At 40.7% G+C, this 27451-nt stretch overlaps 1 protein-coding gene across 3 annotated transcripts in view; it reads left to right on the forward strand.

Moving 5' to 3' along the window:
- LOC125459498 (probable serine/threonine-protein kinase MARK-A) overlaps positions 1–27451 on the forward strand; it is a 102900-nt gene that overhangs the window by 52539 nt on the left and 22910 nt on the right. For all 3 annotated transcript variants that reach the window (XM_059651870.1, XM_059651871.1, XM_059651872.1), the window contains 9 exons: positions 1732–1812; positions 4169–4246; positions 8100–8180; positions 10537–10614; positions 14469–14549; positions 16906–16983; positions 20838–20918; positions 23153–23230; positions 27085–27165. In XM_059651870.1, the coding sequence (XP_059507853.1) occupies positions 1732–1812; positions 4169–4246; positions 8100–8180; positions 10537–10614; positions 14469–14549; positions 16906–16983; positions 20838–20918; positions 23153–23230; positions 27085–27165 (717 nt within the window). The remainder of the gene's footprint in view (positions 1–1731; positions 1813–4168; positions 4247–8099; positions 8181–10536; positions 10615–14468; positions 14550–16905; positions 16984–20837; positions 20919–23152; positions 23231–27084; positions 27166–27451) is intronic.

Consider the following 27451-nt stretch of genomic DNA (forward strand, 5'->3'; position numbering starts at 1 on the left):
TGTGCTCCTGAGATGCAGCTGGGCCTGCTGTGTTCGTCCAGCCTCACACTTTATTATACTGGCTTGCAACTCATAATGCTTTTCCCCAGTGCAGCCTCCGGTGGTTCCTGGACAGGCTTTTTTGTGACGGTATGTTTCTGTCCAGGGAAATCCAGAGGAGAAGCTTGAAAAGTGTCAGTGATTAATTTGTTTTTGATCTTTTTGGCAATGGTATCCCCCGCCCCGATCACAAATTTTAGACCTGCCTGTTAAATTTCCAATCTAGAAATTGAGCAAGTACTTTGACAAATACAGAGAACACTTTTGATGGAATGATGTATTCCTACATTTGGAGGAAGCAAAACAGGTGAATTTCAGAATTTTGCGCCAAGACCATGAATGCTGTTCTGGAAGACCTTTAATAACCTGATTGTGCCTGAGTTCATTTACAAAAGGCATTTCCTGCCAACTGCACCACAAACCATATTTACTACATCTCCATCATCTAACTGCCAATAATCAGTTCTCAAATCTCAATTTACCTGCTGAACTCATTAATCTCACATTGAACGCTGTGTCAAAACTTACATCCATAACTCAACGCACAAATAGTGGCAGCTTTTCAATGATGTAGAATTCAATGATTGTACACTTTTCCAAAATCTTTTATCATCTAAGATGATTGCACAAGAAACAAAGATTTCCCAGAGCTGTGCTTACCTGTGAAAGATGAAAGCAGTTGGTCATGAATACAGTGCCATTCAACATGCATGACCTTCAATGAAATGTGTACATACCTGACCCGAACCATGACCAGGTTCCTGACAACAATAGCTGTCCTTCTGGTAGTGACAGCATCAGCACTTAGGAAACTCTGCCCACCAAGATCACTGGGGTCTGTCTGCCTATCTTCTTGCCCCAAACCTACTGACCTCAGGCATAAGCATAGATACTTCCTGCAGGTGCAGGTTCAGCAATAGTTACCACTGATGATGGGACTGCTGAGACTGCCAATATTGATGGCTGTCTAATAGGACACATGGATCTAGATGGACAGGTCATTCTATTTGCAAGATGGCAGCCTCAGCCATCAGCAACCTGGGTGAGAAATTACACCAAAGCTGATTGGTTACTGAATTGTACCTGTGGGGGACCTCCTTATTCTCTGGAATATCAACCATAAACACACTTCAGCAAGCATTACCCTTTTTGTCCTTGGCACTATTGGTGCCATTCTAGTATCCATCATTCAGCACATTCTCATTATGTCAGATTGTTGTGTCGTGAATGTCCCATCCCAGTGCTTGAGCAAATTCCATCTTGGAAACTCCAGAACATCATTATTGGAAAGACACATTTTCATAGTTGACATCATTTGGGTAAGTTATAATTCCTGGTAACTCAAATTCAAGAATTGATGACATTTTCATCTGAGAACTCCAGTAATCTATCTTGTAGAAAAACATTTGATTTGTTCAATGATTTGATCACTTTGAGACATTTTGCAACTGCAGTACAGGACTATTTGAATCACCAAGTTATCGAGTTCTTCAAAAAATAGCTACTTTGCATTGACTGAGGTAAAAGAAGAATGGGGTGTATATGCACAGTGAGTAGCAGCTCTGCAAAGATAGAGACAATATTAATGCAGCATTAATCTGAAAACTGGTATAATATATCTTGAGGTAAATTTGTAAAGATCTTATGTTACTAGGTTTACCCTGACTATCTTGTATCTTTATGATGATGTAGAATCACAAGAGGTCTCTGAAAGTCAACAAAGTCATACTTGGGATACAAAACAAGATACAGAGAATCAGTCATTAGAGAAACGTAAGTTGCTACAATTTAAAAGTGTGACCGATTAAGAAATTGTCTGGGTGCAATACCTGATCTAATGCAATACTCTCACACTGGAATTGAATCATTGCCTGCTAAATTGGTACAGGTCTGACAGTATGTGTTTAATTCTTGTCTCTGGATCACAGGCTGTGCTGTACCATTTGCTACCTGCTGACTTACTTGATTTCAGGATGCTGCCAATGATATCCATGTTGTTCATTGGATGCATGCATTAGCAGAACCTTTTATTGTGCGAGGCTAAAGTTACTTAAAGACAATCTCCAGCTCTGATAGGAGGAGTTGTTATTGCAAAAATTAGTGCACTCAGTTGCAAAATAAACTTATGCTCTGATGCTTTGACCAAAAGTTAACTGTGTGAGGTAGCATCCAGTGAAGTCTTTCAGGAGGCTCAGAACTAGAGAACTAGGGTCAGCTATGAAAGAAGAAAGCCCTTCGGCCAGAAGTCAGTGCCATTGAACATACGTGAACTCAGTTGGATATATGAATAGATTCTATCTAGCCCATGAACAGGCTGTTTAGTAGCTAAAGGCATCCCGAAGGCAGTGACAGCATCAGCATTCTGGGCAACCTCAGCCCTTTAAGATCACCACGGTCAAATGGGAGAAAGGTTGTCTCCTTGCGAAATGATGGCCTCGACCATGAGCAACACTGGGTCCTACATTGCACCAAAGTAGATTTATTTATAACGTTGCAGCTGGGGGATGACCTCCCTACTCATCAGAATATTCAAACCCAAATATCCTTTGGAAAGGATCTCCTATTTGATTCGTTTGCACTACTGATGCGAATCTAATGTCCACCATTCAGCACTTGTCCTATGTGTCAGATCATTCTGTGCTGATCTCCATTCTCAGTTCTAAGGCAAATTCCATCATGGAACCTCCAGTACACCATGATTGAAAAGATACAGTTTGGCAGTTGAAATCACTTGGGGAAAGTAAAATTTCTGTCTTCTCAAATTCAAGACTTGATTGGCGTTTTCTGACAAAAATGCAATGATCAATCCTTGCAACTAACTGTATGATTTGTACAATGATTTGACCACTTCAAGACATTTCACATGTGCACACCAGGACCATTTGAATCACTGATACATAGAATTCTTCAAAGAATAATTGTCCGAGGTAAATGTATAGCATCAACAGAAGCACAGGACAAATGACACACAGTGAGCAGCAGCTCTGCAATACTTCAGAGAAAATTAACGCAGCACTCATAAGAAGATTTGCCTCATCTGTGCATAGATGTATTTGGACTGAGCTCAAATGAACGTGCGAACTACGTGAACGCACAAAATCATTTTCACTGCGGTTTCTACTTGCTTATGTAGCTGAGTTTATGCTATCTTGTATTTTTGTGATGATATAGAAACACTGATCATTGCTGAGCATGAACAAAGCATTGCTACAAATACAAAAAAAAGACACAGAGGATCACTCAAAAGGGAAAGATAGATGCAATTATTTAAAACTAAGTGCAATTAAAAATAATTATCTGAATGAAACAGGTGATCTAATACAAAACTGTAATGATTGAATCTGTTGAAGCCCTGGAAAATTTGGATGGAGATGACAGTGTGATTTAATTCCTGACTTTGCATGACAGACACACTGCACATTTTTCTTGGCTGCTAACTTCACTTTTCTGCCAATGAAATGCATTCTGTTAATTGAATTCAAGTATCAGCAGGGCCTTATATTGCCAGAAGGAGAAGTTACCAAAACCAAATCTCCATTTCATACAGTGGCCTCGTATAGTTACTGCACAGACTGGAGAAATCCTTTTGAAAATAAAATTCTGCTCTGGCCTGATTAACATCCGCCACGTTATTCAAAACATGCAGGATACAAGTACAGTTCAGAGAATATTTCCCCTTTTGATCCTTTGCACAATTGGTACAACTGTTACGGACATCATTCCACTCGTTTCTCTCTGTGGCAGAGTCAAATTGTTGGGTGATGCACTTGCATTCCAGTGCTTGAGCAAATTTGGTTTAGTAACCTCCAGAACATCAATGTTGAAAAGATACATTTTCATAGATAACATCACAATCAGGCAAGATGACATTTCCGATTTGTCAACATCAAGAACTGCTTACTTTTTAACCTGAGTTCTGTCCCTCCAGAAAACAACATGGGTTGTACAATGATTTGACCACTTTCCAATATTGTGCAAGTTCATTCCAGGTTATTTGAATCACCAAACTATTGCATTCATTGTACTGATCTCAAGGTAACATGTGTGAATGTCATTCTTGCACAAAAGCACTACTCTCTTATATTACTGGGCTTACTCTGCACATCTTGTATTTTTTATTATGATGTAGAATCACCAGTAACAACTGAATCTCATCAAAATGCTGCTACGAATAAAGAAGGTGCAGAGGATCAATCAAAACAGAACGGTGCGTTATCATGATATAAAATGTGACTAATTAATAAGTAATTATTTGGGTGCAAGGCCAGAACTAATGCAAAACTCTGACAAAGGAATTTGACAAAGCCCTTTTAAACTAAGTAAATCGAGTTGACTGTACATATTTAATGGTGCATTATGCATTTTCGGTACCTGCTACATCATTTAACTTCAGTGAGCTTTAACGACATCCAACTTGTACATTGGCTTCTTGCATGAGTAGGTCCTTATATTGTGAGTAGCACAAGTTACTCAAAGACAACATCCAGCTCCTAAACTGACTTACATTGTTACCTCAAAATGGGGTACACACACACATTCCGAAAATAAACTTTTGCTCTGACATTTCAACCAATGGTTAACATGTGTGAGATATAAAGCACTAAGCTTTTCACTAGGTGCAAAATTAGAGATCCAGGTGGAAAAATTAAAAAGGAGCATTGTGCTGTGTTCTGAGGGGAGCACGACGTATTCATGCAGGTATTCAGAAGCTAATAGAAAGAGAGCAGGTGAATTTCAGAATGTTGCTCCAAGCCCATGGATGCTGTTCAGGAAGAACTTTAAAAATCTGACTCAATTTGACCATATGAATGAGTTCATATAGAGAGGGCATCCATGCCAACTACACCATTCAGCCCATTCACCACATCTCCAACATCTAATTCCCAACAGCCAGCCTTCAAATACAAACTAATGTCATGAACTCCTGAATCACTCACTGAACACAATTTGCACACACAACATTAAGCCGTTAAAAGAAAAGAGAAATTGCTGGAGAAGCTCACCAGATCTGGTAGCATCGATGAAGAGAAATCAGAGTTAACGTTTTAGGTCTGGTGGCCAATCCGAGCATCCTCTGTTTTTGTTTCTGCTTTGAAGCACCTGCAGTGCTTTCAATAGTTTTATTTCATGGCACGTTGTGGCTTTTCACTACCTGCTGCATTATTTGACTTCAGTGTGCTTCAACAAAATCCAAATTGTTCATTAGGTCCTTGCAGGAATAGGTCATAAAATTTGAGAAGCACAAATTTTTTAAGACAATCTCCATCTCCTAGATGGCCTTACATTGTTCCTCTAAAAGGTTGGTGCACACATTTTTGAAATAATCTTGTGCTCTGACTTTTCGACCAGTGGTTAAAATGTATGACGTAGAATGTACTAACCTTTTCACTCGACACAGAATTAAAGGTCCAGGTAGAGAAATTGAAAAGGAGCAATGTACTGGTATTATAAATATTTATCTGAGTGAAGTACCTGATCTAGTACAAAACGATAACGATTGAATTTGATCAAGCCCTGAAGACATTAAAATTCTAACTTGATACCACAATGCCCAACTCAACCCCTCATCTATCCTAATCTCTTTTCCACATACCTGCCAGCCTACCATTTCACCCACCAGCACTCTATCTCCTCATACACCTCCCATCATCACCCCATGCACACCAGTTTCCCATCTCCTCACACACCTACCATCATCACCCTACACCGACCAGCACCCTATCCCCTCACACACCTCCCATCATCACCCTACACCCACCAGCACCCTATCCCCTCACACACCTCCCATCATCACCCTACACCCACCAGCACCCTATCCCCTCACACGCCTCCCATCATCACCCTACATCCACCAGCACCCTATCCCCTCACACGCCTCCCATCATCACCCTACACCCACCAGCACCCATATCCCCTCACACGCCTCCCATCATCACCCTACATCCACCAGCACCCTATCCCCTCACACACCTCCCATCTTCACCCTACACCCACCAGCACACTATCTCCTCACACACCTCATGCCCTAACCCTCAACTTCTGACACTGTAAACCCTATACCACTCTGCCCTCAAGAAACACCTTAATTCTGACACAGTAACTGTCCCTGTATTGATCTCCACCCTTCATTCGTATCCTCCAAACATCTGCCAAACTTCTGCAACTCTCTCCAACTCATTCCTGTACATACTTTGAGCACTTACACTTCCACGCAATGTGTCAGACTGGCTGCTGGATATTTACACCACAGCATATAGCACTGACTGCTGTCAATGGAGGCTTGCGTGGAGACTGTCTGATGAAGGGTGTAGGCCTGAAACGTCAGCTTTTGTGCTCCTGAGATGCAGCTGGGCCTGCTGTGTTCGTCCAGCCTCACACTTTATTATACTGGCTTGCAACTCATAATGCTTTTCCCCAGTGCAGCCTCCGGTGGTTCCTGGACAGGCTTTTTTGTGACGGTATGTTTCTGTCCAGGGAAATCCAGAGGAGAAGCTTGAAAAGTGTCAGTGATTAATTTGTTTTTGATCTTTTTGGCAATGGTATCCCCCGCCCCGATCACAAATTTTAGACCTGCCTGTTAAATTTCCAATCTAGAAATTGAGCAAGTACTTTGACAAATACAGAGAACACTTTTGATGGAATGATGTATTCCTACATTTGGAGGAAGCAAAACAGGTGAATTTCAGAATTTTGCGCCAAGACCATGACTGCTGTTCTGGAAGACCTTTAATAACCTGATTGTGCCTGAGTTCATTTACAAAAGGCATTTCCTGCCAACTGCACCACAAACCATATTTACTACATCTCCATCATCTAACTGCCAATAATCAGTTCTCAAATCTCAATTTACCTGCTGAACTCATTAATCTCACATTGAACGCTGTGTCAAAACTTACATCCATAACTCAACGCACAAATAGTGGCAGCTTTTCAATGATGTAGAATTCAATGATTGTACACTTTTCCAAAATCTTTTATCATCTAAGATGATTGCACAAGAAACAGAGATTTCCCAGAGCTGTGCTTACCTGTGAAAGATGAAAGCAGTTGGTCATGAATACAGTGCCATTCAACATGCATGACCTTCAATGAAATGTGTACATACCTGACCCGAACCATGACCAGGTTCCTGACAACAATAGCTGTCCTTCTGGTAGTGACAGCATCAGCACTTAGGAAACTCTGCCCACCAAGATCACTGGGGTCTGTCTGCCTATCTTCTTGCCCCAAACCTACTGACCTCAGGCATAAGCATAGATACTTCCTGCAGGTGCAGGTTCAGCAATAGTTACCACTGATGATGGGACTGCTGAGACTGCCAATATTGATGGCTGTCTAATAGGACACATGGATCTAGATGGACAGGTCATTCTATTTGCAAGATGGCAGCCTCAGCCATCAGCAACCTGGGTGAGAAATTACACCAAAGCTGATTGGTTACTGAATTGTACCTGTGGGGGACCTCCTTATTCTCTGGAATATCAACCATAAACACACTTCAGCAAGCATTACCCTTTTTGTCCTTGGCACTATTGGTGCCATTCTAGTATCCATCATTCAGCACATTCTCATTATGTCAGATTGTTGTGTCGTGAATGTCCCATCCCAGTGCTTGAGCAAATTCCATCTTGGAAACTCCAGAACATCATTATTGGAAAGACACATTTTCATAGTTGACATCATTTGGGTAAGTTATAATTCCTGGTAACTCAAATTCAAGAATTGATGACATTTTCATCTGAGAACTCCAGTAATCTATCTTGTAGAAAAACATTTGATTTGTTCAATGATTTGATCACTTTGAGACATTTTGCAACTGCAGTACAGGACTATTTGAATCACCAAGTTATCGAGTTCTTCAAAAAATAGCTACTTTGCATTGACTGAGGTAAAAGAAGAATGGGGTGTATATGCACAGTGAGTAGCAGCTCTGCAAAGATAGAGACAATATTAATGCAGCATTAATCTGAAAACTGGTATAATATATCTTGAGGTAAATTTGTAAAGATCTTATGTTACTAGGTTTACCCTGACTATCTTGTATCTTTATGATGATGTAGAATCACAAGAGGTCTCTGAAAGTCAACAAAGTCATACTTGGGATACAAAACAAGATACAGAGAATCAGTCATTAGAGAAACGTAAGTTGCTACAATTTAAAAGTGTGACCGATTAAGAAATTGTCTGGGTGCAATACCTGATCTAATGCAATACTCTCACACTGGAATTGAATCATTGCCTGCTAAATTGGTACAGGTCTGACAGTATGTGTTTAATTCTTGTCTCTGGATCACAGGCTGTGCTGTACCATTTGCTACCTGCTGACTTACTTGATTTCAGGATGCTGCCAATGATATCCATGTTGTTCATTGGATGCATGCATTAGCAGAACCTTTTATTGTGCGAGGCTAAAGTTACTTAAAGACAATCTCCAGCTCTGATAGGAGGAGTTGTTATTGCAAAAATTAGTGCACTCAGTTGCAAAATAAACTTATGCTCTGATGCTTTGACCAAAAGTTAACTGTGTGAGGTAGCATCCAGTGAAGTCTTTCAGGAGGCTCAGAACTAGAGAACTAGGGTCAGCTATGAAAGAAGAAAGCCCTTCGGCCAGAAGTCAGTGCCATTGAACATACGTGAACTCAGTTGGATATATGAATAGATTCTATCTAGCCCATGAACAGGCTGTTTAGTAGCTAAAGGCATCCCGAAGGCAGTGACAGCATCAGCATTCTGGGCAACCTCAGCCCTTTAAGATCACCACGGTCAAATGGGAGAAAGGTTGTCTCCTTGCGAAATGATGGCCTCGACCATGAGCAACACTGGGTCCTACATTGCACCAAAGTAGATTTATTTATAACGTTGCAGCTGGGGGATGACCTCCCTACTCATCAGAATATTCAAACCCAAATATCCTTTGGAAAGGATCTCCTATTTGATTTGTTTGCACTACTGATGCGAATCTAATGTCCACCATTCAGCACTTGTCCTATGTGTCAGATCATTCTGTGCTGATCTCCATTCTCAGTTCTAAGGCAAATTCCATCATGGAACCTCCAGTACACCATGATTGAAAAGATACAGTTTGGCAGTTGAAATCACTTGGGGAAAGTAAAATTTCTGTCTTCTCAAATTCAAGACTTGATTGGCGTTTTCTGACAAAAATGCAATGATCAATCCTTGCAACTAACTGTATGATTTGTACAATGATTTGACCACTTCAAGACATTTCACATGTGCACACCAGGACCATTTGAATCACTGATACATAGAATTCTTCAAAGAATAATTGTCCGAGGTAAATGTATAGCATCAACAGAAGCACAGGACAAATGACACACAGTGAGCAGCAGCTCTGCAATACTTCAGAGAAAATTAACGCAGCACTCATAAGAAGATTTGCCTCATCTGTGCATAGATGTATTTGGACTGAGCTCAAATGAACGTGCGAACTACGTGAACGCACAAAATCATTTTCACTGCGGTTTCTACTTGCTTATGTAGCTGAGTTTATGCTATCTTGTATTTTTGTGATGATATAGAAACACTGATCATTGCTGAGCATGAACAAAGCATTGCTACAAATACAAAAAAAAGACACAGAGGATCACTCAAAAGGGAAAGATAGATGCAATTATTTAAAACTAAGTGCAATTAAAAATAATTATCTGAATGAAACAGGTGATCTAATACAAAACTGTAATGATTGAATCTGTTGAAGCCCTGGAAAATTTGGATGGAGATGACAGTGTGATTTAATTCCTGACTTTGCATGACAGACACACTGCACATTTTTCTTGGCTGCTAACTTCACTTTTCTGCCAATGAAATGCATTCTGTTAATTGAATTCAAGTATCAGCAGGGCCTTATATTGCCAGAAGGAGAAGTTACCAAAACCAAATCTCCATTTCATACAGTGGCCTCGTATAGTTACTGCACAGACTGGAGAAATCCTTTTGAAAATAAAATTCTGCTCTGGCCTGATTAACATCCGCCACGTTATTCAAAACATGCAGGATACAAGTACAGTTCAGAGAATATTTCCCCTTTTGATCCTTTGCACAATTGGTACAACTGTTACGGACATCATTCCACTCGTTTCTCTCTGTGGCAGAGTCAAATTGTTGGGTGATGCACTTGCATTCCAGTGCTTGAGCAAATTTGGTTTAGTAACCTCCAGAACATCAATGTTGAAAAGATACATTTTCATAGATAACATCACAATCAGGCAAGATGACATTTCCGATTTGTCAACATCAAGAACTGCTTACTTTTTAACCTGAGTTCTGTCCCTCCAGAAAACAACATGGGTTGTACAATGATTTGACCACTTTCCAATATTGTGCAAGTTCATTCCAGGTTATTTGAATCACCAAACTATTGCATTCATTGTACTGATCTCAAGGTAACATGTGTGAATGTCATTCTTGCACAAAAGCACTACTCTCTTATATTACTGGGCTTACTCTGCACATCTTGTATTTTTTATTATGATGTAGAATCACCAGTAACAACTGAATCTCATCAAAATGCTGCTACGAATAAAGAAGGTGCAGAGGATCAATCAAAACAGAACGGTGCGTTATCATGATATAAAAATGTGACTAATTAATAAGTAATTATTTGGGTGCAAGGCCAGAACTAATGCAAAACTCTGACAATGGAATTTGACAAAGCCCTTTTAAACTAAGTAAATCGAGTTGACTGTACATATTTAATGGTGCATTATGCATTTTCGGTACCTGCTACATCATTTAACTTCAGTGAGCTTTAACGACATCCAACTTGTACATTGGCTTCTTGCATGAGTAGGTCCTTATATTGTGAGTAGCACAAGTTACTCAAAGACAACATCCAGCTCCTAAACTGACTTACATTGTTACCTCAAAATGGGGTACACACACACATTCCGAAAATAAACTTTTGCTCTGACATTTCAACCAATGGTTAACATGTGTGAGATATAAAGCACTAAGCTTTTCACTAGGTGCAAAATTAGAGATCCAGGTGGAAAAATTAAAAAGGAGCATTGTGCTGTGTTCTGAGGGGAGCACGACGTATTCATGCAGGTATTCAGAAGCTAATAGAAAGAGAGCAGGTGAATTTCAGAATGTTGCTCCAAGCCCATGGATGCTGTTCAGGAAGAACTTTAAAAATCTGACTCAATTTGACCATATGAATGAGTTCATATAGAGAGGGCATCCATGCCAACTACACCATTCAGCCCATTCACCACATCTCCAACATCTAATTCCCAACAGCCAGCCTTCAAATACAAACTAATGTCATGAACTCCTGAATCACTCACTGAACACAATTTGCACACACAACATTAAGCCGTTAAAAGAAAAGAGAAATTGCTGGAGAAGCTCACCAGGTCTGGTAGCATCGATGAAGAGAAATCAGAGTTAACGTTTTAGGTCTGGTGGCCAATCCGAGCATCCTCTGTTTTTGTTTCTGCTTTGAAGCACCTGCAGTGCTTTCAATAGTTTTATTTCATGGCACGTTGTGGCTTTTCACTACCTGCTGCATTATTTGACTTCAGTGTGCTTCAACAAAATCCAAATTGTTCATTAGGTCCTTGCAGGAATAGGTCATAAAATTTGAGAAGCACAAATTTTTTAAGACAATCTCCATCTCCTAGATGGCCTTACATTGTTCCTCTAAAAGGTTGGTGCACACATTTTTGAAATAATCTTGTGCTCTGACTTTTCGACCAGTGGTTAAAATGTATGACGTAGAATGTACTAACCTTTTCACTCGACGCAGAATTAAAGGTCCAGGTAGAGAAATTGAAAAGGAGCAATGTACTGGTATTATAAATATTTATCTGAGTGAAGTACCTGATCTAGTACAAAACGATAACGATTGAATTTGATCAAGCCCTGAAGACATTAAAATTCTAACTTGATACCACAATGCCCAACTCAACCCCTCATCTATCCTAATCTCTTTTCCACATACCTGCCAGCCTACCATTTCACCCACCAGCACTCTATCTCCTCATACACCTCCCATCATCACCCCATGCACACCAGTTTCCCATCTCCTCACACACCTACCATCATCACCCTACACCGACCAGCACCCTATCCCCTCACACACCTCCCATCATCACCCTACACCCACCAGCACCCTATCCCCTCACACACCTCCCATCATCACCCTACACCCACCAGCACCCTATCCCCTCACACGCCTCCCATCATCACCCTACATCCACCAGCACCCTATCCCCTCACACGCCTTCCATCATCACCCTACACCCACCAGCACCCATATCCCCTCACACGCCTCCCATCATCACCCTACATCCACCAGCACCCTATCCCCTCACACACCTCCCATCTTCACCCTACACCCACCAGCACACTATCTCCTCACACACCTCATGCCCTAACCCTCAACTTCTGACACTGTAAACCCTATACCACTCTGCCCTCAAGAAACACCTTAATTCTGACACAGTAACTGTCCCTGTATTGATCTCCACCCTTCATTCGCATCCTCCAAACATCTGCCAAACTTCTGCAACTCTCTCCAACTCATTCCTGTACATACTTTGAGCACTTACACTTCCACGCAATGTGTCAGACTGGCTGCTGGATATTTACACCACAGCATATAGCACTGACTGCTGTCAATGGAGGCTTGCGTGGAGACTGTCTGATGAAGGGTGTAGGCCTGAAACGTCAGCTTTTGTGCTCCTGAGATGCTGCTGGGCCTGCTGTGTTCGTCCAGCCTCACACTTTATTATACTGGCTTGCAACTCATAATGCTTTTCCCCAGTGCAGCCTCCGGTGTTTCCTGGACAGGCTTTTTTGTGACGGTATGTTTCTGTCCAGGGAAATCCAGTTGAGAAGCTTGAAAAGTGTCAGTGATTAATTTGTTTTTGATCTTTTTGGCAATGGTATCCCCCGCCCCGATCACAAATTTTAGACCTGCCTGTTAAATTTCCAATCTAGAAATTGAGCAAGTACTTTGACAAATACAGAGAACACTTTTGATGGAATGATGTATTCCTACATTTGGAGGAAGCAAAACAGGTGAATTTCAGAATTTTGCGCCAAGACCATGAATGCTGTTCTGGAAGACCTTTAATAACCTGATTGTGCCTGAGTTCATTTACAAAAGGCATTTCCTGCCAACTGCACCACAAACCATATTTACTACATCTCCATCATCTAACTGCCAATAATCAGTTCTCAAATCTCAATTTACCTGCTGAACTCATTAATCTCACATTGAACGCTGTGTCAAAACTTACATCCATAACTCAACGCACAAATAGTGGCAGCTTTTCAATGATGTAGAATTCAATGATTGTACACTTTTCCAAAATCTTTTATCATCTAAGATGATTGCACAAGAAACAAAGATTTCCCAGAGCTGTGCTTACCTGTGAAAGATGAAAGCAGTTGGTCATGAATACAGTGCCATTCAACATGCATGACCTTCAATGAAATGTGTACATACCTGACCCGAACCATGACCAGGTTCCTGACAACAATAGCTGTCCTTCTGGTAGTGACAGCATCAGCACTTAGGAAACTCTGCCCACCAAGATCACTGGGGTCTGTCTGCCTATCTTCTTGCCCCAAACCTACTGACCTCAGGCATAAGCATAGATACTTCCTGCAGGTGCAGGTTCAGCAATAGTTACCACTGATGATGGGACTGCTGAGACTGCCAATATTGATGGCTGTCTAATAGGACACATGGATCTAGATGGACAGGTCATTCTATTTGCAAGATGGCAGCCTCAGCCATCAGCAACCTGGGTGAGAAATTACACCAAAGCTGATTGGTTACTGAATTGTACCTGTGGGGGACCTCCTTATTCTCTGGAATATCAACCATAAACACACTTCAGCAAGCATTACCCTTTTTGTCCTTGGCACTATTGGTGCCATTCTAGTATCCATCATTCAGCACATTCTCATTATGTCAGATTGTTGTGTCGTGAATGTCCCATCCCAGTTCTTGAGCAAATTCCATCTTGGAAACTCCAGAACATCATTATTGGAAAGACACATTTTCATAGTTGACATCATTTGGGTAAGTTATAATTCCTGGTAACTCAAATTCAAGAATTGATGACATTTTCATCTGAGAACTCCAGTAATCTATCTTGTAGAAAAACATTTGATTTGTTCAATGATTTGATCACTTTGAGACATTTTGCAACTGCAGTACAGGACTATTTGAATCACCAAGTTATCGAGTTCTTCAAAAAATAGCTACTTTGCATTGACTGAGGTAAAAGAAGAATGGGGTGTATATGCACAGTGAGTAGCAGCTCTGCAAAGATAGAGACAATATTAATGCAGCATTAATCTGAAAACTGGTATAATATATCTTGAGGTAAATTTGTAAAGATCTTATGTTACTAGGTTTACCCTGACTATCTTGTATCTTTATGATGATGTAGAATCACAAGAGGTCTCTGAAAGTCAACAAAGTCATACTTGGGATACAAAACAAGATACAGAGAATCAGTCATTAGAGAAACGTAAGTTGCTACAATTTAAAAGTGTGACCGATTAAGAAATTGTCTGGGTGCAATACCTGATCTAATGCAATACTCTCACACTGGAATTGAATCATTGCCTGCTAAATTGGTACAGGTCTGACAGTATGTGTTTAATTCTTGTCTCTGGATCACAGGCTGTGCTGTACCATTTGCTACCTGCTGACTTACTTGATTTCAGGATGCTGCCAATGATATCCATGTTGTTCATTGGATGCATGCATTAGCAGAACCTTTTATTGTGCGAGGCTAAAGTTACTTAAAGACAATCTCCAGCTCTGATAGGAGGAGTTGTTATTGCAAAAATTAGTGCACTCAGTTGCAAAATAAACTTATGCTCTGATGCTTTGACCAAAAGTTAACTGTGTGAGGTAGCATCCAGTGAAGTCTTTCAGGAGGCTCAGAACTAGAGAACTAGGGTCAGCTATGAAAGAAGAAAGCCCTTCGGCCAGAAGTCAGTGCCATTGAACATACGTGAACTCAGTTGGATATATGAATAGATTCTATCTAGCCCATGAACAGGCTGTTTAGTAGCTAAAGGCATCCCGAAGGCAGTGACAGCATCAGCATTCTGGGCAACCTCAGCCCTTTAAGATCACCACGGTCAAATGGGAGAAAGGTTGTCTCCTTGCGAAATGATGGCCTCGACCATGAGCAACACTGGGTCCTACATTGCACCAAAGTAGATTTATTTATAACGTTGCAGCTGGGGGATGACCTCCCTACTCATCAGAATATTCAAACCCAAATATCCTTTGGAAAGGATCTCCTATTTGATTCGTTTGCACTACTGATGCGAATCTAATGTCCACCATTCAGCACTTGTCCTATGTGTCAGATCATTCTGTGCTGATCTCCATTCTCAGTTCTAAGGCAAATTCCATCATGGAACCTCCAGTACACCATGATTGAAAAGATACAGTTTGGCAGTTGAAATCACTTGGGGAAAGTAAAATTTCTGTCTTCTCAAATTCAAGACTTGATTGGCGTTTTCTGACAAAAATGCAATGATCAATCCTTGCAACTAACTGTATGATTTGTACAATGATTTGACCACTTCAAGACATTTCACATGTGCACACCAGGACCATTTGAATCACTGATACATAGAATTCTTCAAAGAATAATTGTCCGAGGTAAATGTATAGCATCAACAGAAGCACAGGACAAATGACACACAGTGAGCAGCAGCTCTGCAATACTTCAGAGAAAATTAACGCAGCACTCATAAGAAGATTTGCCTCATCTGTGCATAGATGTATTTGGACTGAGCTCAAATGAACGTGCGAACTACGTGAACGCACAAAATCATTTTCACTGCGGTTTCTACTTGCTTATGTAGCTGAGTTTATGCTATCTTGTATTTTTGTGATGATATAGAAACACTGATCATTGCTGAGCATGAACAAAGCATTGCTACAAATACAAAAAAAAGACACAGAGGATCACTCAAAAGGGAAAGATAGATGCAATTATTTAAAACTAAGTGCAATTAAAAATAATTATCTGAATGAAACAGGTGCTCTAATACAAAACTGTAATGATTGAATCTGTTGAAGCCCTGGAAAATTTGGATGGAGATGACAGTGTGATTTAATTCCTGACTTTGCATGACAGACACACTGCACATTTTTCTTGGCTGCTAACTTCACTTTTCTGCCAATGAAATGCATTCTGTTAATTGAATTCAAGTATCAGCAGGGCCTTATATTGCCAGAAGGAGAAGTTACCAAAACCAAATCTCCATTTCATACAGTGGCCTCGTATAGTTACTGCACAGACTGGAGAAATCCTTTTGAAAATAAAATTCTGCTCTGGCCTGATTAACATCCGCCACGTTATTCAAAACATGCAGGATACAAGTACAGTTCAGAGAATATTTCCCCTTTTGATCCTTTGCACAATTGGTACAACTGTTACGGACATCATTCCACTCGTTTCTCTCTGTGGCAGAGTCAAATTGTTGGGTGATGCACTTGCATTCCAGTGCTTGAGCAAATTTGGTTTAGTAACCTCCAGAACATCAATGTTGAAAAGATACATTTTCATAGATAACATCACAATCAGGCAAGATGACATTTCCGATTTGTCAACATCAAGAACTGCTTACTTTTTAACCTGAGTTCTGTCCCTCCAGAAAACAACATGGGTTGTACAATGATTTGACCACTTTCCAATATTGTGCAAGTTCATTCCAGGTTATTTGAATCACCAAACTATTGCATTCATTGTACTGATCTCAAGGTAACATGTGTGAATGTCATTCTTGCACAAAAGCACTACTCTCTTATATTACTGGGCTTACTCTGCACATCTTGTATTTTTTATTATGATGTAGAATCACCAGTAACAACTGAATCTCATCAAAATGCTGCTACGAATAAAGAAGGTGCAGAGGATCAATCAAAACAGAACGGTGCGTTATCATGATATAAAAATGTGACTAATTAATAAGTAATTATTTGGGTGCAAGGCCAGAACTAATGCAAAACTCTGACAAAGGAATTTGACAAAGCCCTTTTAAACTAAGTAAATCGAGTTGACTGTACATATTTAATGGTGCATTATGCATTTTCGGTACCTGCTACATCATTTAACTTCAGTGAGCTTTAACGACATCCAACTTGTACATTGGCTTCTTGCATGAGTAGGTCCTTATATTGTGAGTAGCACAAGTTACTCAAAGACAACATCCAGCTCCTAAACTGACTTACATTGTTACCTCAAAATGGGGTACACACACACATTCCGAAAATAAACTTTTGCTCTGACATTTCAACCAATGGTTAACATGTGTGAGATATAAAGCACTAAGCTTTTCACTAGGTGCAAAATTAGAGATCCAGGTGGAAAAATTAAAAAGGAGCATTGTGCTGTGTTCTGAGGGGAGCACGACGTATTCATGCAGGTATTCAGAAGCTAATAGAAAGAGAGCAGGTGAATTTCAGAATGTTGCTCCAAGCCCATGGATGCTGTTCAGGAAGAACTTTAAAAATCTGACTCAATTTGACCATATGAATGAGTTCATATAGAGAGGGCATCCATGCCAACTACACCATTCAGCCCATTCACCACATCTCCAACATCTAATTCCCAACAGCCAGCCTTCAAATACAAACTAATGTCATGAACTCCTGAATCACTCACTGAACACAATTTGCACACACAACATTAAGCCGTTAAAAGAAAAGAGAAATTGCTGGAGAAGCTCACCAGATCTGGTAGCATCGATGAAGAGAAATCAGAGTTAACGTTTTAGGTCTGGTGGCCAATCCGAGCATCCTCTGTTTTTGTTTCTGCTTTGAAGCACCTGCAGTGCTTTCAATAGTTTTATTTCATGGCACGTTGTGGCTTTTCACTACCTGCTGCATTATTTGACTTCAGTGTGCTTCAACAAAATCCAAATTGTTCATTAGGTCCTTGCAGGAATAGGTCATAAAATTTGAGAAGCACAAATTTTTTAAGACAATCTCCATCTCCTAGATGGCCTTACATTGTTCCTCTAAAAGGTTGGTGCACACATTTTTGAAATAATCTTGTGCTCTGACTTTTCGACCAGTGGTTAAAATGTATGACGTAGAATGTACTAACCTTTTCACTCGACACAGAATTAAAGGTCCAGGTAGAGAAATTGAAAAGGAGCAATGTACTGGTATTATAAATATTTATCTGAGTGAAGTACCTGATCTAGTACAAAACGATAACGATTGAATTTGATCAAGCCCTGAAGACATTAAAATTCTAACTTGATACCACAATGCCCAACTCAACCCCTCATCTATCCTAATCTCTTTTCCACATACCTGCCAGCCTACCATTTCACCCACCAGCACTCTATCTCCTCATACACCTCCCATCATCACCCCATGCACACCAGTTTCCCATCTCCTCACACACCTACCATCATCACCCTACACCGACCAGCACCCTATCCCCTCACACACCTCCCATCATCACCCTACACCCACCAGCACCCTATCCCCTCACACACCTCCCATCATCACCCTACACCCACCAGCACCCTATCTCCTCACACGCCTCCCATCATCACCCTACATCCACCAGCACCCTATCCCCTCACACGCCTCCCATCATCACCCTACACCCACCAGCACCCATATCCCCTCACACGCCTCCCATCATCACCCTACATCCACCAGCACCCTATCCCCTCACACACCTCCCATCTTCACCCTACACCCACCAGCACACTATCTCCTCACACACCTCATGCCCTAACCCTCAACTTCTGACACTGTAAACCCTATACCACTCTGCCCTCAAGAAACACCTTAATTCTGACACAGTAACTGTCCCTGTATTGATCTCCACCCTTCATTCGTATCCTCCAAACATCTGCCAAACTTCTGCAACTCTCTCCAACTCATTCCTGTACATACTTTGAGCACCTACACTTCCACGCAATGTGTCAGACTGGCTGCTGGATATTTACACCACAGCATATAGCACTGACTGCTGTCAATGGAGGCTTGCGTGGAGACTGTCTGATGAAGGGTGTAGGCCTGAAACGTCAGCTTTTGTGCTCCTGAGATGCTGCTGGGCCTGCTGTGTTCGTCCAGCCTCACACTTTATTATACTGGCTTGCAACTCATAATGCTTTTCCCCAGTGCAGCCTCCGGTGTTTCCTGGACAGGCTTTTTTGTGACGGTATGTTTCTGTCCAGGGAAATCCAGTTGAGAAGCTTGAAAAGTGTCAGTGATTAATTTGTTTTTGATCTTTTTGGCAATGGTATCCCCCGCCCCGATCACAAATTTTAGACCTGCCTGTTAAATTTCCAATCTAGAAATTGAGCAAGTACTTTGACAAATACAGAGAACACTTTTGATGGAATGATGTATTCCTACATTTGGAGGAAGCAAAACAGGTGAATTTCAGAATTTTGCGCCAAGACCATGAATGCTGTTCTGGAAGACCTTTAATAACCTGATTGTGCCTGAGTTCATTTACAAAAGGCATTTCCTGCCAACTGCACCACAAACCATATTTACTACATCTCCATCATCTAACTGCCAATAATCAGTTCTCAAATCTCAATTTACCTGCTGAACTCATTAATCTCACATTGAACGCTGTGTCAAAACTTACATCCATAACTCAACGCACAAATAGTGGCAGCTTTTCAATGATGTAGAATTCAATGATTGTACACTTTTCCAAAATCTTTTATCATCTAAGATGATTGCACAAGAAACAGAGATTTCCCAGAGCTGTGCTTACCTGTGAAAGATGAAAGCAGTTGGTCATGAATACAGTGCCATTCAACATGCATGACCTTCAATGAAATGTGTACATACCTGACCCGAACCATGACCAGGTTCCTGACAACAATAGCTGTCCTTCTGGTAGTGACAGCATCAGCACTTAGGAAACTCTGCCCACCAAGATCACTGGGGTCTGTCTGCCTATCTTCTTGCCCCAAACCTACTGACCTCAGGCATAAGCATAGATACTTCCTGCAGGTGCAGGTTCAGCAATAGTTACCACTGATGATGGGACTGCTGAGACTGCCAATATTGATGGCTGTCTAATAGGACACATGGATCTAGATGGACAGGTCATTCTATTTGCAAGATGGCAGCCTCAGCCATCAGCAACCTGGGTGAGAAATTACACCAAAGCTGATTGGTTACTGAATTGTACCTGTGGGGGACCTCCTTATTCTCTGGAATATCAACCATAAACACACTTCAGCAAGCATTACCCTTTTTGTCCTTGGCACTATTGGTGCCATTCTAGTATCCATCATTCAGCACATTCTCATTATGTCAGATTGTTGTGTCGTGAATGTCCCATCCCAGTGCTTGAGCAAATTCCATCTTGGAAACTCCAGAACATCATTATTGGAAAGACACATTTTCATAGTTGACATCATTTGGGTAAGTTATAATTCCTGGTAACTCAAATTCAAGAATTGATGACATTTTCATCTGAGAACTCCAGTAATCTATCTTGTAGAAAAACATTTGATTTGTTCAATGATTTGATCACTTTGAGACATTTTGCAACTGCAGTACAGGACTATTTGAATCACCAAGTTATCGAGTTCTTCAAAAAATAGCTACTTTGCATTGACTGAGGTAAAAGAAGAATGGGGTGTATATGCACAGTGAGTAGCAGCTCTGCAAAGATAGAGACAATATTAATGCAGCATTAATCTGAAAACTGGTATAATATATCTTGAGGTAAATTTGTAAAGATCTTATGTTACTAGGTTTACCCTGACTATCTTGTATCTTTATGATGATGTAGAATCACAAGAGGTCTCTGAAAGTCAACAAAGTCATACTTGGGATACAAAACAAGATACAGAGAATCAGTCATTAGAGAAACGTAAGTTGCTACAATTTAAAAGTGTGACCGATTAAGAAATTGTCTGGGTGCAATACCTGATCTAATGCAATACTCTCACACTGGAATTGAATCATTGCCTGCTAAATTGGTACAGGTCTGACAGTATGTGTTTAATTCTTGTCTCTGGATCACAGGCTGTGCTGTACCATTTGCTACCTGCTGACTTACTTGATTTCAGGATGCTGCCAATGATATCCATGTTGTTCATTGGATGCATGCATTAGCAGAACCTTTTATTGTGCGAGGCTAAAGTTACTTAAAGACAATCTCCAGCTCTGATAGGAGGAGTTGTTATTGCAAAAATTAGTGCACTCAGTTGCAAAATAAACTTATGCTCTGATGCTTTGACCAAAAGTTAACTGTGTGAGGTAGCATCCAGTGAAGTCTTTCAGGAGGCTCAGAACTAGAGAACTAGGGTCAGCTATGAAAGAAGAAAGCCCTTCGGCCAGAAGTCAGTGCCATTGAACATACGTGAACTCAGTTGGATATATGAATAGATTCTATCTAGCCCATGAACAGGCTGTTTAGTAGCTAAAGGCATCCCGAAGGCAGTGACAGCATCAGCATTCTGGGCAACCTCAGCCCTTTAAGATCACCACGGTCAAATGGGAGAAAGGTTGTCTCCTTGCGAAATGATGGCCTCGACCATGAGCAACACTGGGTCCTACATTGCACCAAAGTAGATTTATTTATAACGTTGCAGCTGGGGGATGACCTCCCTACTCATCAGAATATTCAAACCCAAATATCCTTTGGAAAGGATCTCCTATTTGATTTGTTTGCACTACTGATGCGAATCTAATGTCCACCATTCAGCACTTGTCCTATGTGTCAGATCATTCTGTGCTGATCTCCATTCTCAGTTCTAAGGCAACAAATGCAATGATCAATCCTTGCAACTAACTGTATGATTTGTACAATGATTTGACCACTTCAAGACATTTCACATGTGCACACCAGGACCATTTGAATCACTGATACATAGAATTCTTCAAAGAATAATTGTCCGAGGTAAATGTATAGCATCAACAGAAGCACAGGACAAATGACACACAGTGAGCAGCAGCTCTGCAATACTTCAGAGAAAATTAACGCAGCACTCATAAGAAGATTTGCCTCATCTGTGCATAGATGTATTTGGACTGAGCTCAAATGAACGTGCGAACTACGTGAACGCACAAAATCATTTTCACTGCGGTTTCTACTTGCTTATGTAGCTGAGTTTATGCTATCTTGTATTTTTGTGATGATATAGAAACACTGATCATTGCTGAGCATGAACAAAGCATTGCTACAAATACAAAAAAAAGACACAGAGGATCACTCAAAAGGGAAAGATAGATGCAATTATTTAAAACTAAGTGCAATTAAAAATAATTATCTGAATGAAACAGGTGATCTAATACAAAACTGTAATGATTGAATCTGTTGAAGCCCTGGAAAATTTGGATGGAGATGACAGTGTGATTTAATTCCTGACTTTGCATGACAGACACACTGCACATTTTTCTTGGCTGCTAACTTCACTTTTCTGCCAATGAAATGCATTCTGTTAATTGAATTCAAGTATCAGCAGGGCCTTATATTGCCAGAAGGAGAAGTTACCAAAACCAAATCTCCATTTCATACAGTGGCCTCGTATAGTTACTGCACAGACTGGAGAAATCCTTTTGAAAATAAAATTCTGCTCTGGCCTGATTAACATCCGCCACGTTATTCAAAACATGCAGGATACAAGTACAGTTCAGAGAATATTTCCCCTTTTGATCCTTTGCACAATTGGTACAACTGTTACGGACATCATTCCACTCGTTTCTCTCTGTGGCAGAGTCAAATTGTTGGGTGATGCACTTGCATTCCAGTGCTTGAGCAAATTTGGTTTAGTAACCTCCAGAACATCAATGTTGAAAAGATACATTTTCATAGATAACATCACAATCAGGCAAGATGACATTTCCGATTTGTCAACATCAAGAACTGCTTACTTTTTAACCTGAGTTCTGTCCCTCCAGAAAACAACATGGGTTGTACAATGATTTGACCACTTTCCAATATTGTGCAAGTTCATTCCAGGTTATTTGAATCACCAAACTATTGCATTCATTGTACTGATCTCAAGGTAACATGTGTGAATGTCATTCTTGCACAAAAGCACTACTCTCTTATATTACTGGGCTTACTCTGCACATCTTGTATTTTTTATTATGATGTAGAATCACCAGTAACAACTGAATCTCATCAAAATGCTGCTACGAATAAAGAAGGTGCAGAGGATCAATCAAAACAGAACGGTGCGTTATCATGATATAAAAATGTGACTAATTAATAAGTAATTATTTGGGTGCAAGGCCAGAACTAATGCAAAACTCTGACAAAGGAATTTGACAAAGCCCTTTTAAACTAAGTAAATCGAGTTGACTGTACATATTTAATGGTGCATTATGCATTTTCGGTACCTGCTACATCATTTAACTTCAGTGAGCTTTAACGACATCCAACTTGTACATTGGCTTCTTGCATGAGTAGGTCCTTATATTGTGAGTAGCACAAGTTACTCAAAGACAACATCCAGCTCCTAAACTGACTTACATTGTTACCTCAAAATGGGGTACACACACACATTCCGAAAATAAACTTTTGCTCTGACATTTCAACCAATGGTTAACATGTGTGAGATATAAAGCACTAAGCTTTTCACTAGGTGCAAAATTAGAGATCCAGGTGGAAAAATTAAAAAGGAGCATTGTGCTGTGTTCTGAGGGGAGCACGACGTATTCATGCAGGTATTCAGAAGCTAATAGAAAGAGAGCAGGTGAATTTCAGAATGTTGCTCCAAGCCCATGGATGCTGTTCAGGAAGAACTTTAAAAATCTGACTCAATTTGACCATATGAATGAGTTCATATAGAGAGGGCATCCATGCCAACTACACCATTCAGCCCATTCACCACATCTCCAACATCTAATTCCCAACAGCCAGCCTTCAAATACAAACTAATGTCATGAACTCCTGAATCACTCACTGAACACAATTTGCACACACAACATTAAGCCGTTAAAAGAAAAGAGAAATTGCTGGAGAAGCTCACCAGATCTGGTAGCATCGATGAAGAGAAATCAGAGTTAACGTTTTAGGTCTGGTGGCCAATCCGAGCATCCTCTGTTTTTGTTTCTGCTTTGAAGCACCTGCAGTGCTTTCAATAGTTTTATTTCATGGCACGTTGTGGCTTTTCACTACCTGCTGCATTATTTGACTTCAGTGTGCTTCAACAAAATCCAAATTGTTCATTAGGTCCTTGCAGGAACAGGTCATAAAATTTGAGAAGCACAAATTTTTTAAGACAATCTCCATCTCCTAGATGGCCTTACATTGTTCCTCTAAAAGGTTGGTGCACACATTTTTGAAATAATCTTGTGCTCTGACTTTTCGACCAGTGGTTAAAATATATGACGTAGAATGTACTAACCTTTTCACTCGACACAGAATTAAAGGTCCAGGTAGAGAAATTGAAAAGGAGCAATGTACTGGTATTATAAATATTTATCTGAGTGAAGTACCTGATCTAGTACAAAACGATAACGATTGAATTTGATCAAGCCCTGAAGACATTAAAATTCTAACTTGATACCACAATGCCCAACTCAACCCCTCATCTATCCTAATCTCTTTTCCACATACCTGCCAGCCTACCATTTCACCCACCAGCACTCTATCTCCTCATACACCTCCCATCATCACCCCATGCACACCAGTTTCCCATCTCCTCACACACCTACCATCATCACCCTACACCGACCAGCACCCTATCCCCTCACACACCTCCCATCATCACCCTACACCCACCAGCACCCTATCCCCTCACACACCTCCCATCTTCACCCTACACCCACCAGCACCCTATCCCCTCACACGCCTCCCATCATCACCCTACATCCACCAGCACCCTATCCCCTCACACGCCTCCCATCATCACCCTACACCCACCAGCACCCATATCCCCTCACACGCCTCCCATCATCACCCTACATCCACCAGCACCCTATCCCCTCACACACCTCCCATCTTCACCCTACACCCACCAGCACACTATCTCCTCACACACATCATGCCCTAACCCTCAACTTCTGACACTGTAAACCCTATACCACTCTGCCCTCAAGAAACACCTTAATTCTGACACGGTAACTGTCCCCGTATTGATCTCCACCCTTCATTCGTATCCTCCAAACATCTGCCAAACTTCTGCAACTCTCTCCAACTCATTCCTGTACATACTTTGAGCACTTACACTTCCACGCAATGTGTCAGACTGGCTGCTGGATATTTACACCACAGCATATAGCACTGACTGCTGTCAATGGAGGCTTGCGTGGAGACTGTCTGATGAAGGGTGTAGGCCTGAAACGTCAGCTTTTGTGCTCCTGAGATGCTGCTGGGCCTGCTGTGTTCGTCCAGCCTCACACTTTATTATACTGGCTTGCAACTCATAATGCTTTTCCCCAGTGCAGCCTCCGGTGTTTCCTGGACAGGCTTTTTTGTGACGGTATGTTTCTGTCCAGGGAAATCCAGTTGAGAAGCTTGAAAAGTGTCAGTGATTAATTTGTTTTTGATCTTTTTGGCAATGGTATCCCCCGCCCCGATCACAAATTTTAGACCTGCCTGTTAAATTTCCAATCTAGAAATTGAGCAAGTACTTTGACAAATACAGAGAACACTTTTGATGGAATGATGTATTCCTACATTTGGAGGAAGCAAAACAGGTGAATTTCAGAATTTTGCGCCAAGACCATGAATGCTGTTCTGGAAGACCTTTAATAACCTGATTGTGCCTGAGTTCATTTACAAAAGGCATTTCCTGCCAACTGCACCACAAACCATATTTACTACATCTCCATCATCTAACTGCCAATAATCAGTTCTCAAATCTCAATTTACCTGCTGAACTCATTAATCTCACATTGAACGCTGTGTCAAAACTTACATCCATAACTCAACGCACAAATAGTGGCAGCTTTTCAATGATGTAGAATTCAATGATTGTACACTTTTCCAAAATCTTTTATCATCTAAGATGATTGCACAAGAAACAGAGATTTCCCAGAGCTGTGCTTACCTGTGAAAGATGAAAGCAGTTGGTCATGAATACAGTGCCATTCAACATGCATGACCTTCAATGAAATGTGTACATACCTGACCCGAACCATGACCAGGTTCCTGACAACAATAGCTGTCCTTCTGGTAGTGACAGCATCAGCACTTAGGAAACTCTGCCCACCAAGATCACTGGGGTCTGTCTGCCTATCTTCTTGCCCCAAACCTACTGACCTCAGGCATAAGCATAGATACTTCCTGCAGGTGCAGGTTCAGCAATAGTTACCACTGATGATGGGACTGCTGAGACTGCCAATATTGATGGCTGTCTAATAGGACACATGGATCTAGATGGACAGGTCATTCTATTTGCAAGATGGCAGCCTCAGCCATCAGCAACCTGGGTGAGAAATTACACCAAAGCTGATTGGTTACTGAATTGTACCTGTGGGGGACCTCCTTATTCTCTGGAATATCAACCATAAACACACTTCAGCAAGCATTACCCTTTTTGTCCTTGGCACTATTGGTGCCATTCTAGTATCCATCATTCAGCACATTCTCATTATGTCAGATTGTTGTGTCGTGAATGTCCCATCCCAGTGCTTGAGCAAATTCCATCTTGGAAACTCCAGAACATCATTATTGGAAAGACACATTTTCATAGTTGACATCATTTGGGTAAGTTATAATTCCTGGTAACTCAAATTCAAGAATTGATGACATTTTCATCTGAGAACTCCAGTAATCTATCTTGTAGAAAAACATTTGATTTGTTCAATGATTTGATCACTTTGAGACATTTTGCAACTGCAGTACAGGACTATTTGAATCACCAAGTTATCGAGTTCTTCAAAAAATAGCTACTTTGCATTGACTGAGGTAAAAGAAGAATGGGGTGTATATGCACAGTGAGTAGCAGCTCTGCAAAGATAGAGACAATATTAATGCAGCATTAATCTGAAAACTGGTATAATATATCTTGAGGTAAATTTGTAAAGATCTTATGTTACTAGGTTTACCCTGACTATCTTGTATCTTTATGATGATGTAGAATCACAAGAGGTCTCTGAAAGTCAACAAAGTCATACTTGGGATACAAAACAAGATACAGAGAATCAGTCATTAGAGAAACGTAAGTTGCTACAATTTAAAAGTGTGACCGATTAAGAAATTGTCTGGGTGCAATACCTGATCTAATGCAATACTCTCACACTGGAATTGAATCATTGCCTGCTAAATTGGTACAGGTCTGACAGTATGTGTTTAATTCTTGTCTCTGGATCACAGGCTGTGCTGTACCATTTGCTACCTGCTGACTTACTTGATTTCAGGATGCTGCCAATGATATCCATGTTGTTCATTGGATGCATGCATTAGCAGAACCTTTTATTGTGCGAGGCTAAAGTTACTTAAAGACA

Source organism: Stegostoma tigrinum, chromosome 17 (assembly GCF_030684315.1).
Source record: "Stegostoma tigrinum isolate sSteTig4 chromosome 17, sSteTig4.hap1, whole genome shotgun sequence".
In the NCBI taxonomy this organism is placed as follows: domain Eukaryota; kingdom Metazoa; phylum Chordata; class Chondrichthyes; order Orectolobiformes; family Stegostomatidae; genus Stegostoma; species Stegostoma tigrinum.